Raw genomic sequence first — 13991 nt, 5'->3', positions numbered from 1 at the left:
TTATTTGGTCTTTTCTCAGGCTGAAAATGATAGATTTGCCTTTCACCATTGTATAGTGCTTAGAACAGTGTCTGACACAGTGGGTGCCCAATAAACACTGGCATTATGTTCTATTCTTAGTTAACTGAATTGACTAGCAGTTCCAAAACAAAATAGTGGTGATAGTCTTATATTTGATTATTTGGTAATGCATCTATGTACTTCACTATTAAAAACATGCTAAGGACTATTCTGAAATATCTGGTTTAAAAAAAAAAAAAAAAGAAATATCTGGTTTAAAAATAACCATCTCGGGTAGCCCGGGTGGCTTAGCGGTTTAGCGCTGCCTTCGGCCCAGGGCCTGATCCTGGAGACCTGGGATCGAGTCCCACATCGGGCTCCCTGCATGGAGCCTGCTTCTCCCTCTGCCTGTGTCTCTGTCTTTGTCTCTCTCTCTCTCTCTACCTCTTATGAATAAATAAATAAAATCTTTAAAAAAAAAAAATAACCATCTCATGATCCCTGGGTGGCGCAGTGGTTTAGCGCCTGCCTTTGGCCTAGGGCGCGATCCTGGAGACCCAGGATCGAGTCCCACATCGGGCTCCCAGTGCATGGAGCCTGCTTCTCCCTCTGCCTATGTCTCTGCCTCTCTCTCTCTCTCTCCATGTGACTGTCGTAAATAAATTAAAAAAAAATTAAAAAAAAAAACATCTCTCTAATACTATTATTTTTAAAATATTTTATTATTAGAGAGAGAAAGAGCACGTGCAGAGCAGAAGGAACTGCAGAGGGAAAGGGAGAAGCAGGCAACCCGCTGAGCGGGGAGCCCGATGCAGGGCTCAATCCCAGAACTCCGGGGATCATGACCTGAGCCAAAGGCAGAAGCTCAACTGACTGAACCACTCAGGCACCCCTGATACTATTCTTTAAACCTTAAACCAAGAATAGATATTTGAGGGACACCTGAGTGGCAGAGTGGTTGAGCATCTGCCTTTGGCCCAGGGTGTGATCCTGGAGTCCCGGGGTCGAGTCCCACATCGGGCTCCCTGCATGGAGCCTACGTCTCCCTTTGCCTATGTCTCTGCCTCTCTCTGTGTCTCTCTCAAGAATAAATAAATAAATAAAATCTTAAAAAAAAAGATATTTGATTTTATTACTTCTTTTCCCATTTAAAGATCTCATATGGTTATATTAATAAAGCTTTTTTAGAAAGATTTCATTTATTCATGAAAGACAGAGAGAGAGAGACAGAGAGAGAGACAGAGACAGAGAGAGACAGAGGCAGAGGGAGAAGCAGGCTCTATGCAGGGAGCCTGATGCAGGACCCGATCCTGGGACTCCAGGATCACTCCCTGGGCGGAAGGCAGGCACCAAACTGCTGAGCCACTCAGGGATCCCCTATATTAATAAAACTCTTTTTTTTTTAAAATTTTTTTTATTATTTATTTATGAGAGTCATACAGAGAGAGAGAGAGAGGCAGAGACATAGGTAGAGGGAGAAGCAGGCTCCATGCACCGGGAGCCTGACGTGGGATTCGATCCCGGGTCTCCAGGATCGCGCCCTGGGCCAAAGGCAGGCGCCAAACCGCTGCGCCACCCAGGGATCCCTAATAAAACTCTTAATACTGAACCATCCCTGCATTTCTGGAACAATCTCACTTGTTTTTTTTTTTTTTAAAGATTTTATTTATTTGAGTGAGAGAGAGGGAGAGCACATGCACACAGAGGGAGAGAAAAAGAATCCCAAGCAGCGCAGAGCCCCATGTGGGGCTCCATTTCATGATCTTGAGATCACTACCTGAGCTGGAACTAAGTCAGAGACACTCAACCAACTGAGGCATCCAGATGCCCCAATGACTTTGGTTGTAGTTTCTATCTGCTGATATTTTAGAGAATAAAAAACCTATACTAAGAAGTTAGAAGTGGGACGCGTAAGTGGCTCAGCGGTTGGGCGGCTGCCTTCAGCTCTGGTTGTGATCCTGGGATCTGGGACTGAGTCCTGTATCAAACTCCTGCGGGTAGCCTGCTTCTCCCTCTGCCTGTGTCTCTGTCTCTCATGAATAAATAAATAAATCTTTTTAAAAAAAAAAAAGGTCTGTATTTTTCTTTTTTTTGGGTTATCTCTGTCTGGTTTTGGTGTTAGCGTTATGTTGGCCTTATACAGACATATATAAAACTATCTTTTCTTGTCTATGCTCTGGGACTTATTTCAGATGGCACAGAAAAATTTTATTCTAAAGGCCTGAAAGAATTTGACCATAAACTGTTTGGATGTCTGCTTTTGAGGGTGTGTAGCTTTCTGATTATTTTCTCATTTTTATCCTGCGCTTATTGGCCCATGTAATTTTCTATCTTTTCATGAGTCATCATGTGTTATGTTTATGTACAATCCCTTTCCTTATGTTATCTGACCAGTATTTTCCCCTACAAAGCAACAGGCAGTCATGCATTCACTTACGGTAGGATCAGTCCAGAGAGAGCATCTTGAACACTCCTGGCAAGGGGCTCCTGGTGAGCGAGGATGCTGACAGAAATGGTCATATCCATTGATAGACACTCGACAGAGGTAGCACATCTGGGCACCACAGCGGCAAGACATACGGTTGCAGCCTTCGGATTTGATGAGGCCAGTCCCACACTTGTGGCATTTTCTAATGCGGGCTGCAGTCATTTTTTCTTCACTGAGGAAAGAATACATGAATGGAGACAGCAGGGAAGAGGATGGGAGAGAAAAATACAATGGCCACTAAGTATGTCTTCCCATAGATGAGCCTAGCCCTTTTGGTGACATCTGAAGAGTGAAAAGAACCTATGCTTTGGAGTTGAGAAATACATTCTGTTCATTAGTTGTATGACCCTGGGTAAAGTATTCAACTGCCTGGAGACTCAGTTCCCTTATTTTTAAATTAGGAAAACCCAACTTTCTTCATCATGTTTTGAGGATTATTACAGCTAAGACAGAAAGTACCATGGTTCAGTGCCTGACACCTACCATTTAGGAAATGATTATTGTTTGTTATAGGAGTTCCTGTAGGCTTAAAATGGGAGAGAGAGAAAAAAAAACCTCCTTAATCATGTGTTTTATATATGTGAAGCTTGCTAATAAAGAGCTAGTAAGCCTAAACCTTTGCTACATACACACTTTGGATTTTATCCATTAAATTTTTTTTATTTCTTTTAAGAGGTGGGGAGAAAGTGAGGAAGGAGTGGGCATGTCCAGCGTGGAGCCTAACTCAAGACTCAATTTCAAGACCCTGAGATAAGGACCTGAGTTGAAATCAAGAGTTGGACACTTAACCAAATGAGACACCCAGGTGCCCCCTATTACCTTGGATTTTATTACTCAGTGGGAAGTGGGGAGAGACACAGTTGGGGACAACCCAACAGCTTGTTTATACATTCTTCCTGCTGGCAGTGCCCACCTCCATGTCAAAATCCACATTTCCAGACTCCCTTTTAGCAAGGCTATCGGCATGTCCTCGAGGAGGGGTCAGCCCTGGCCAATGGGAAGCTTGTAGAAAAGCTACTTGTTTGCAGAAGTACTTTAACTGATATGAAGGGGCAGATGAGTAGAGCCAAAAGGACACGTCTTGGCTCTTTGCCAAGAGCTGGCACTGCTGAATTAGTTTCTTCTGAAGTGCACTGTTCCTAATTCTAAAATAACACTTGCTACCCTGGCCTATAACTGTTTATGTATCTATCTTCTCTACTTAGTTGAGTTCCTCGAAGTTGTCAAAAATGCATGCCTATGGAAACTAGGAAAGGCAGGAATGACCCCAATGGTGGAGAAGCCCCCAAATTGGGACTTAACCCACTGTTCTGAGCACGTCTCTTCCTTCCAAGCAGAAACCCAGAGTGGTACCCAAGGAAGTCTTTCCCTGCAAAGACTCAACAGTCTGGGGATGAGTTCTGACCTGCAGGCTCTTTCCTCACACTGGGAAAACAGGCTTCTTCCTCCCACGGCTCCCAGGGTTTCTGCTAAGTAAGGGAAGCCAGGTGAGTCTAGGGTCAGGCAAGTGTTTTTAATTACTGATATTTAGAAGACTGTCAGTTTGCTCCTTAGAAGTTAGATCACGTGCTTAAAAATAGAAATGAATTAGAAAATTGGCTGCTATTCATTTAGGTTTCATTTTTGAATGGCCCAAAATGCAGGAAGGCTCTGGCTTGAAAAGAATTAAAACCCAGTTCAAGTTACAGAAGAACAAATTAGGTCTAAGTTTTGTTGAATAGGAAACATCGTCAAGGAGACAAAGTTTAAATAAAGTGAATTTGTTATTGTCAACTTAATAATATAGCACACATGTTCATGATTTCGGGTTATTCAGCAACTGGGAAGATACTTCTCAATGCTCCCTGTTAAAACTTACAAGGTCCTGAGGCAAAAGTTTCCAGTATTTCCAATATGAAAATCTGTGGCCAAGACACAACTTCAATTTTCTATAGCACAAGTTTTCTGTTTAAGAGCATCTTCAAGATTGATGTATGACTTTAAGCCATTATGCTTTGGGGGCCTGGAGGTGGCTGACTTTTCTCTGGGTAACTGCTATGGTTATAGTGTGGGAGAGGAGTGGATGAAAACAATCAAGGTTAGGGCGCTGGTGGCTCAGTCAGTTAAGTGTCTAATTCTTGCTCTTGGCTCGGATCTTGATCTCATGGTCATGAGTTTGAGCTCTGCATTTGCTACATTAAAAAAAAAAAAAAAAAAGGAACTAAGGTTACAGAGTCCTTTCCTGAAGGCTTGGGAAAAGGGTGCATTTATTTTCTTGCCCCGTTCCACTAAGCTGTCAGTCACCCAAGTAATAATGGATACAGTAGGGGAGAAAAGGCATTCCTAGAAAAATGGAGGAATACACAAAGGGTGTCCACCACTCAACAGTGCTCTAACGTTTAAATAGCTGTTCAACACGGCATTTCCACATTCATAAGACCAGTACTAGGTAGGGCCAGAATGACTCTGTACCAAAAAAATATTGCTTTTATGGATTGTGGTGACCACCTATCCAGTAACACAAAAGTGCAAAATGGGATGAGGAGAAATCAACGGATTCTTTTGGGATAAGTGGTTTGGGAACTAATTTCTAAACTAGGCAGGAAACAAACAACCCCACAGGATGTGTTTCTGGGCAGAACAGGAAGAGAAGCCTGAACTGCAGCTGTGTCTGCTGACCTTGCGTTCAAACAGGAAGGTTCACTGCCCTCGTCCACATAACCATTCTAGATCCTATAGCTCTGTGAGTATTTGTTCTCACCACTGTTTAACTATGTTGGGAATTTCTATTTGGGAGTGGTCGTCATTTTTTGCGGCATATACTATTCAAAATGTTAGATGGCTATCCTTTGTGAATATATTTAATTGTAGTAAAATGCACATAAAATTTCCATTTTAGCCATTTCAAAGTGTATAATTTAGGGGCATTTAGTATATTTCCAGTAATGTGCAACCATTCACTGCTATCTAGTTCTAGAACATTTTCATCATCCTCAAAGAAAACTCCATACCTTTTAAGCAGTCACTCTCCACATCCCTCCGCCCCTGTAACCCCTAACCTTCTGTCTCTAATGGACTTGTCTATTCTTTTTTGTTGTTGTTGTCTATTCTTTATATAGGCAAATATCCACATGCCCACAGACCTTTCATATACATGGCACCACACAAGAGGTGGTTTTTTTTTTTTTTTTTTTTTGAGAGGTGGCCTTCTGTGCGTGGCTTCTTTCACTGAGGTCTCCGAGATTCGTCTGGGATGCAGCATGGGCTTTCATTCTCTTTTTATCACTGAGTAATATCCCACTCTGCAGTATACTGAACTTTACTGTTCATCAGTTGAAGGACATTTGGGTTGTTTCCTTCTTTGGCTATTGTGAATCGTGCTGCTAGGAACATTCATGGATAGGTTTTTGTTGGAATACTTGCCTTATCTCATACCACTTATTATGCTGTATTTTATGATTCAGCAATGGTAAATAGCTTATAATACCCTGTGTGTGTGGGATCCCTGGGTGGCGCAGCGGTTTGGCGCCTGCCTTTGGCCCGGGGCACGATCCTGGAGACCCGGGATTGAATCCCATGTCGGGCTCCCGGTGCATGGAGCCTGCTTCTCCCTCTGCCTATGTCTCTGCTTCTCTCTCTCTCACTGTGTGCCTATCATAAATAAATAAAATTAAAAAAAAAAAAATACCCTGTGTGTAGTACCCTGCTGTTCCTTATTTTTGACACTTGGCAACTGGCAGGACTCTCTGGCTCTCTGGGCCAGAGAGTAAGGGCTATATCGTGAGGAAAGGAAGTAAAGCCAGTAGAGGACCTTCTCTCTACAAAAAGTAATACCAGATTCCTCTGGACATCTTTGAGATCAGTGCTTCAAAGTTACAGGGGTGCTAATTCTCAACACATCTCATTTTACTTGTTTGGCCTATACAGATAGTGGGTCTTGAAGAACGTTACTGTAAGCCTCATCAGGTGCTGACCCCACTTGTAGCTGCTGTCCAGATGTCATTTCTTACCAGAGCAAATAAATACAGCCTTTGGCAACTGGTATGCAGCCTCTGATCTGGAACACGCTTTCTCTGTCCAAAAACATGGAGAACACCAGAAGCAGTTGACAAGGACCTTGATCATCTATTGTCCAAAAGGACAACACACTGGTCTTCTATTCAAAAGACATGCAGATAAAACCTGGGTGCATATTCATATATATATATATATACACACACACACTCTATATACAGACTAACAGGTACTCCAAGGATACATTAATATGGTGTATGCATGCCAGAAGATGGGAGATAAATCCCTTGAAAATAGAGAGATCTGTAATCTCTCTGATGCTCTGGTGGTCTGGAGATCAGATGTGTGTATTAGGCTATTCTTTCCAAAGTTAAGCACATGTTACTCTATCTTATATTCCCCACCATGAAGAAAGAAGTTAGACATTTGTGAGGCCTTTCTGGATTTTGGAATTAACATATGATCACACTTGGATGTGCCACTCTGTTCCATTTACTGCTGATACAAAAGGCTGCCAGGTTTAAGCAGGCCCCAGACTAAGACCCTGAATGGAGCGAGTGGCAGGAACTGACAGGATGATCAGGATGGACGTTCTGCTTCAAAAAGTAACCAACTCTTCTGCTAAGAAACCTCTCCTCACCCATGACCAAGTCCTGGAGTAGTCCAAACGCCTGACCATGGGGCACTGAGAAATGGTTTACAGAGTTGGACAATACTCCATCACCAACTATAAGTAGAATACATATGACTTGAGAAAATCCTAAAGGCAAGAAGTTATCTATTTAAGTGCTTGTGTCATGTTTGTAAATCAGGGCCTTCTGCTTCAACCAACCGACCGACCGACCGACCGACCGACCAACCGACCAACCAACCAACCAACCAACCGCGAATACTTATGGAAGACTTAAGTGGCAAGAATCATTCTGGGCACTTGGGCAGTTTCATCTTCATAATAAGTAGGTAAAGGAATACTCTGTACTTTACAGATGAAGAAACTGAGGCACAGAAAGACTAGGAAATTTGTTCAAGGGTCTTAAGGGTAGCTATCCATAGTGATCACTCAATAAATCTATACTGAGTTTTATCAATAAGACATCTTTCTTAGGGGCAAAACAAAGGCTCAGGCGGCAGCAAGAGAAAACCTCCACTTCCCCCAAACCAAACCAGATGTAACTTGTCCATAGTAACAAGATTAATTTTGGGGGGGGGGATGGCTCATAAACTGGCTGAAAAGACAACTCCAAATGAGAAATTTAGAGTGTTCTTGGCAATAGCATTAAGTGCTAGACTAAGTATACTGCCTGATAAGGTGACTATTTTGAAGAAAGTAATTTTGGACATGTCCATCACTTTAAGGCCATGCCACTGGTCAGGCAGGTGGCTGCTCTAAATTATAAAGGCTGGCTGATGCGGTAAGTCTAGATTTGAGGAAGCAACGCTAGAGTTTTCTAGTTGGAGTGGCATGTATAATTACTATGGATGTCATCGTCATCGTGTTAGTTTTACATTGTTGCCATAAACTTCATCATGGCTGCGAGGTCCCTTTGCCACGTGAGGTAAAGATATTCATAGGTTCTGGGGATCAGGAGCATGTTTCTGCCCACCATAGTCTGTCCTCTGGCCTCTAAATTCATATCTACCCTACACCCCTACAGTCACCTCAACCCAGGAACCCAAAGGCCTCAAAACACCATAGTGTCAGCTCCGAGTTCCAAATCTCACTGTCTAAATCAAGTACAGATGAAGACTCTGGATATGACCCCTTCTGAGACACACTTCCTCTCCAAAAAGGAAGAAAAGGAGGGAAAAAACGAGTCACCATTTATAATCAATTTAGAAATCCAGCTGGGCAAACTCTCTTGTATTTTAGACCCGAGAATCCTCCTCTGTGGTTATGGTGCTACGGAGTAAGCCCTCCTCTTCTCAAAAAAGGTAGCGTGTTTGCAGCTCAGCAGTTTTTAGTCAACTTGCTTCCTTTCTCTAGAATTCTGGGGATCCAGTGACTTCTTTCCTTTTACACTATGTCTTTCAGCGCAAGCTGGCAGTGTCTCTGGTGATATGAATATTCTCATCCACAGCTGGTTCCTAGACAAGCCCATCTCTACTTTGGACTCCTGCTGAGACGGCTGAGGGGTGATGCCTGAGTTTCCTAGAGGCTCCCTCGTTTAACTAAAGAGATCTGAAGGGTCCTCCCCTTGACCTCCTGATAGGGTTTACATGACTGAAGACTTTGACATTTGGAATACATCCTTGGTCTTCTCTCTAGGAGCATGCTTTTCCTGACAGTTAACATCTTAATTCTGGGGTCTTTTATTACCTGGATGGGATGAAGTTTCAGAAACAACTAAATCCTGTTCTTGCCCCTCAATCTCTCCTTCTGCTCAGTTTCCTCTCACCGGTGCTCAGCCTGCAAGTCTCCTCCGCTACATGTCCAGACCCATCATCTATGCCTTTTGCTTTCTGCATGACTACAGATGAGCCAGCTAAGTTTCCCACCACCGAAATAGGAAAATGTTCTGCGCCTATTCCTAAGTCCTCAACAGACCTTCACAGCCACAGCTCCACAAGGAGTCTATACATGGGCATTCAAGTATTCTCCAAGGCAATTTTGGCTTTGCCCATAATGCTCCTCACTTGCTTCTGAGCCCTCAAGGGGGAGGTTTCTAAAGTCCATATTTCTATTAGTTCAAGGCAATCTAGGCTTTTTTCTATCATGCTTTTCAAAGTTTCTCCAGCCTTTACCCATTGCCCAATTTGAAACCCACTTCCACATTTCTAGGTATTTGTTAGAGCAGCATCCCACTCCTGGCCCCCAAATCTGTGTTAGTCTTCTACTGCTGCTGTAAAAGGCCACAACTTTATTAGCTCAATGTAATATAAATGCATTCTTTTATAGATCTGTAGGTCAGAAGTCCAGCATGGATCTCCTCAAACAAAAATCAAGATGTCATTTGGCTATATCACCTACTCTGGAAGAGAATGTTTGCTACTCCTGTGTCAGCAGAATGGTCTTTAGCGTTGTGGGACCGAGATCCTCGTTTTACTGGCTGCCAAATGAATGTTGCTCATTTGTTAGAAACAGCCACATTCCTTGGCTTAAGGCCTTCTTCCTCCAAAGCCTGCAGCAGGAGGTGGAGTCCTCACCTATTTCTGAGTCTGTCTGTCACTACACCTCTATCTGACCATAGAAAAGTTCTCTGCTTTTAGAGAGTCATTTGATTATACTGGGCTTACCTGGCTAATCCAGGATCATCTCTCCATCTCAAGGTCCACCTTAATCACATCTGGAAAGTCCCTTTGGCCATCCAAAGTAACAGACTCACAGATTCCAGACATTAAATTAAGGCAGGGACATCTTAGGGGGTCATTATCCTGCCTGTCAAATTTGTGGCAAAGAACACAGTCAGAAAACCATTTGTCTAGATTTAAAACGCTGCTATGCTAGTTACTACCTGCATGACCACACACAAATTTCTTGGGCTCTGTGCCTGTTGTATCATTCTGTAAAATGAGGATAATAGTACCTACTTATGGTGGATACTGGAAGACTATGAACTGCCCCATATAGTCATTTCCCATTTCATTCTCTTAGTAACAAAACCCACTCCTCACTTTGAATTTAAGCTGGACACAAAATCACCTGGCAAGAGATTATGCATGGTATCTGCCTTGAAGCTAGGTTGTGGCCACATGACTCAGTGCAGACCAACAGGCAGAAGCAGAAGTATTTATTTATTTATTTATTTACCCACCCACTCACGAATAAGAGAGAGAGAGAGAGAGAGAGAGAGAGAGAGAGAGAGATTGAGAAGGGCAGAGACACAGGCAGAGGGAGAAGCAGGCTCCATGCAGGGAGCCCGACGTGGGACTCAATCCCGGGTCTCCAGGATCACGCCCCAGGCGGAAGGCAGGAACTAAACCGCTGAGCCACCCGGGCTGCCCTGAAGCGTAAGTCTTCTAATCATACATAGGTGTATGTACGTACACACACACACTAACAACTTAAAGGCTGCCTGCTTGGTAGCCTGTCTCTTTCTCCTTTTTTTTTTTTAAAAAAAATTTTTTTTTTTTTTTTTTTTTATTATTTATGATAGTCACACACACACAGAGAGAGGCAGAGATACAGGCAGAGGGAGAAGCAGGCTCCATGCACCGGGAGCCTGACGTGGGATTCGATCCCGGGTCTCCAGGATCGCGCCCTGGGCCAAAGGCAGGCGCCAAACCGCTGCGCCACCCAGGGATCCCCTCTTTCTCCTTTTTTATGGACTGGAGTGTAAATGTGGCTACAACCCAGTCACAGTCATGTTAGACGAGAACACCATCTTAGGGAATGGTGAAGCAATGTGAGAAAGGAACGTGATCTCTGAATGACCTCATGGGAAAGATCTGCCTGGTGAGGCTGGTCTATCATAGGAAAGAAAAATGGGCTTCTATATTATTTAAGTCATGTATTCAATGAGTTAATATTTGTAAAGTGCTCAGCCACACAGGGAGTGCTGAACAGTAATGATACTTATTATTACTGACTGCATTATTCTGCATTCTGGAGTCTGTAATTCTGCTTAATGTCTCTGGCCACCAATATCCTATACGAAACATGGATATAAGCAGCATTAGTGCAATCTAATCTACTTAAAATGTGTGACTTGGTTATTCGTTCAGATCATAAGAAGAAGAACAACTAACATTTATTGAATTCGAATGCTTTAGGCACTGACTGACTGTATTACATCAGACTTCAGGACCAGCTCTACGAGGTTGAAGAGATGAGAAAACAGAAGGGGTTAGGGTCACTTCCGAGGTCACTCTAGATTGGGGTTGGGGTGGCCTCAGAGCTTGGTCCTTCCCACAACACTCACTGCCCCCCTGGCCAAAAGTCAGGCCAATGGGGGAGCTGAGAACCAGTCACAAGCCCCTGAATGAGGTTACTCACATGGAGGTTCGGTACTTGATGTCATCTTTCTCAGCCAGCTCTTCACAGGTAAGGCCATTGTGTTCTTTCCAGAGTCCCTGACACTTCCTACAGGTTTCCTGGGGATAGAGGAGAGACACAAAGCTCCTGGTGAGGAGACACCACAGAAGTTTCTGTTCAACAACAAGAAATGTGAAACGAGTTTCATGTGGCTTGAGTTTTTTTTTCCCTGAGGATGGCTCTCTCTTTCAAGAGGGTTGTTTCTAAAGATTTCTCTCAAGAGAAAAGGTAAGAATCAGAAGAAAGCATGGGGAAATTTTCTTCTTCTCAGAGCAAAGATTGTGTTGCCCCCATCAACCTATTTGTAGAAAGCCTTCTGAAATGCCAGGAGAGCCACCTGAAAAAAAGCCCACAAAACATAGAACACAGATATATATGATCTTGGGTTTTTAAAAATGAAATACTTTGAGTTGCTTGAGGGCAGGGTCTGTTTGGCCCTCATTAATTTCTGTAATCCCCACAACCAGTAGTCCAGTGTTGGTCAGGCACAGATTACTTCTGTTGAACTGAAGAATGGTCTAGATTAGGATCACTAGGAGTCCTTAAAGGAGACACCCCCTCAGTCAGCCCTTACTCATAAAACAGTTATCAACCTCCATAGCTTAACACTGTTTATAAGCATAATTTTTAAAAAGATTTATTTGAGAGAGAGAGGGAGAGAGAGACAGAGTGCATGAGCAGGAGGAGCAGAGGGAAAGGGAGAGAGAAACTCAGGCAGACTTCCTGTTGAGCCCAATATGGGGCTTGATCTCATGACCCTGAGATCACAACCTGAGCTGAAAATCTAGAGCCAGAGGCTTAACCAACTGTGTCAGCCAGGTGCCCCTATAAACATGAATTTAAAAAAAATTACTACTTTTTATTCTAAGAACTTTCCTTGGGATGCCTGGGTGGCTCAGCAGTTGAGCATCTGTTTCTGACTCAGAGCAGGATCCCGGAGTCCTGTGATTGAGTCCCACATTGGGCTTCCTGCATGGAGCCTGCTTCTCCCTCTGCCTCTCTATCTGTGTCCCTCATGAAGAAATAAATAAAATCTTTTTTTTTAATCTTTTCTTTTTTTTAAAATTTATTATTTTTTTAATTTATGATAGTCACACACACACACACACAGAGAGAGAGAGAGAGAGAGAGAGAGAGAGGCAGGCAGAGACACAGGCAGAGGGAGAAGCAGGCTCCATGCAGGGAGCCCGACGTGGGACTCGATCCAGGGACTCCAGGATCACGCCCTGGGCTGAAGGCAGGCACTAAACCCAGGGATCCCCAGGGGTGAGACTTCTTACTTCAGGCTTTTTTCATCTTTTGAATCTTATACTATATAAAGGTACTACCTAACTAAAAAATAAATAACATTGGAAAAGAGAGAGAAATGATGCAGACTATTTGGGGAGCTGAGAACCTGAACAACCCTTTGGGTAAACAGGCTTCAATCAGTGGAATGGGATGGGTGGGGGTAGAGATGAGCCGATCAGAAATTTGATATTACAACCACTGCTTCCAAGGGATGTGATGTTCTTTGGTCTCCTACCTACATTCTCCATCAGTGAACAGAGGCTAAATCAATAGTGACTTAATTATTACATACCAAAATGTAAAGCAGCCCCAAACCTGTTTTGAAAAGACCTTGTGCCTGACTATTCTGGGAAATTGGAGGATAAACAACAGCTGGAATAGATGAACTGGATCTGGATCTTAAGCTTTTAAACAATACTAATCTAGCCACCCACCAGGAGTAACAGCTTGACAACAATGCATGGCATTTAGTGCCTTTTTTTTTTTTTAAAGCATTCCTGGTGATGCATTTATTAATTCATGGGACGTTCTTCATAAGGAAGAATCCATTTTCTAAGTGAGACATGGTCTACTGAAAGCAAGATGGCCTGGCCAAATGGAGTCAGTTGTGAGCAAGCGCTTATACAATGACACCACTCACTTCCAACATCACAGCAGTTCTCCAAGTCCCGGGGTGGATTTTCAGCCACAGTGCTTCTCAGTGAAGGGCTCAGGGGTCCCAGAGAATAAAACGGAAATGTCTTTTGAAGAGACTAACTAGCTAGACATTGAAACCCACAATTAAGATAAGGCAAGAGAATAGAAATCTGGGTAAATTTAACATTTGGAGCTTTCTGTGTTGTTTCTTTAAAACGTACCCCTTCTCTCGTAAACAGTGTGTATTTCACTCAACTGTAATTCTCTCAAGTGCAGCTAGGCTTTGTCCCTAGACTCAACAAATGCTTAAACAACATTACACAGAAGAAACGTTCTTAGACATTTTTAACACAAGGATAATTATATTCTTCAAGATGAGGTTAATGAGAAGATTCTAAGGACCATTTTGGGAGGCAGAGTACACTCTGATGTGCAAACTTCAAAACACGCAGACAAGCATATCCCGGGTATCAGATCTGACTGGCACCCGGATGCAGTCATCAAGGGCTGCTGTGGGTCTGGGTTCTTCATGGTATCACATAGGGTGTTTTGGTTAAGTTTTATGCTGCCCCTTTAGTTTTCCAGATGCAGCAAGGTGTTTGGACTATTCAC

General features: G+C 43.1%; 1 protein-coding gene across 3 annotated transcripts in view; it reads right to left on the bottom strand.

Annotated features, from left to right (window-relative positions):
- Positions 1-13991, bottom strand: part of RNF216 (ring finger protein 216) — a 165974-nt gene that overhangs the window by 18318 nt on the left and 133665 nt on the right. For all 3 annotated transcript variants that reach the window (XM_041747971.1, XM_041747972.1, XM_041747973.1), the window contains 2 exons: positions 11415-11512; positions 2438-2660 (listed from right to left, as the gene is read on the bottom strand). In XM_041747971.1, coding sequence (XP_041603905.1) covers positions 2438-2660; positions 11415-11512 — 321 coding nt within the window. The remainder of the gene's footprint in view (positions 1-2437; positions 2661-11414; positions 11513-13991) is intronic.

The sequence above is a fragment of the Vulpes lagopus genome, chromosome 3, assembly GCF_018345385.1.
Source record: "Vulpes lagopus strain Blue_001 chromosome 3, ASM1834538v1, whole genome shotgun sequence".
NCBI classification, from domain to species: Eukaryota; Metazoa; Chordata; class Mammalia; order Carnivora; family Canidae; genus Vulpes; species Vulpes lagopus.
The sequence above is the reverse complement of the archived record's forward strand: the minus strand, read 5'-3'. Positions and strand labels throughout refer to the sequence as shown.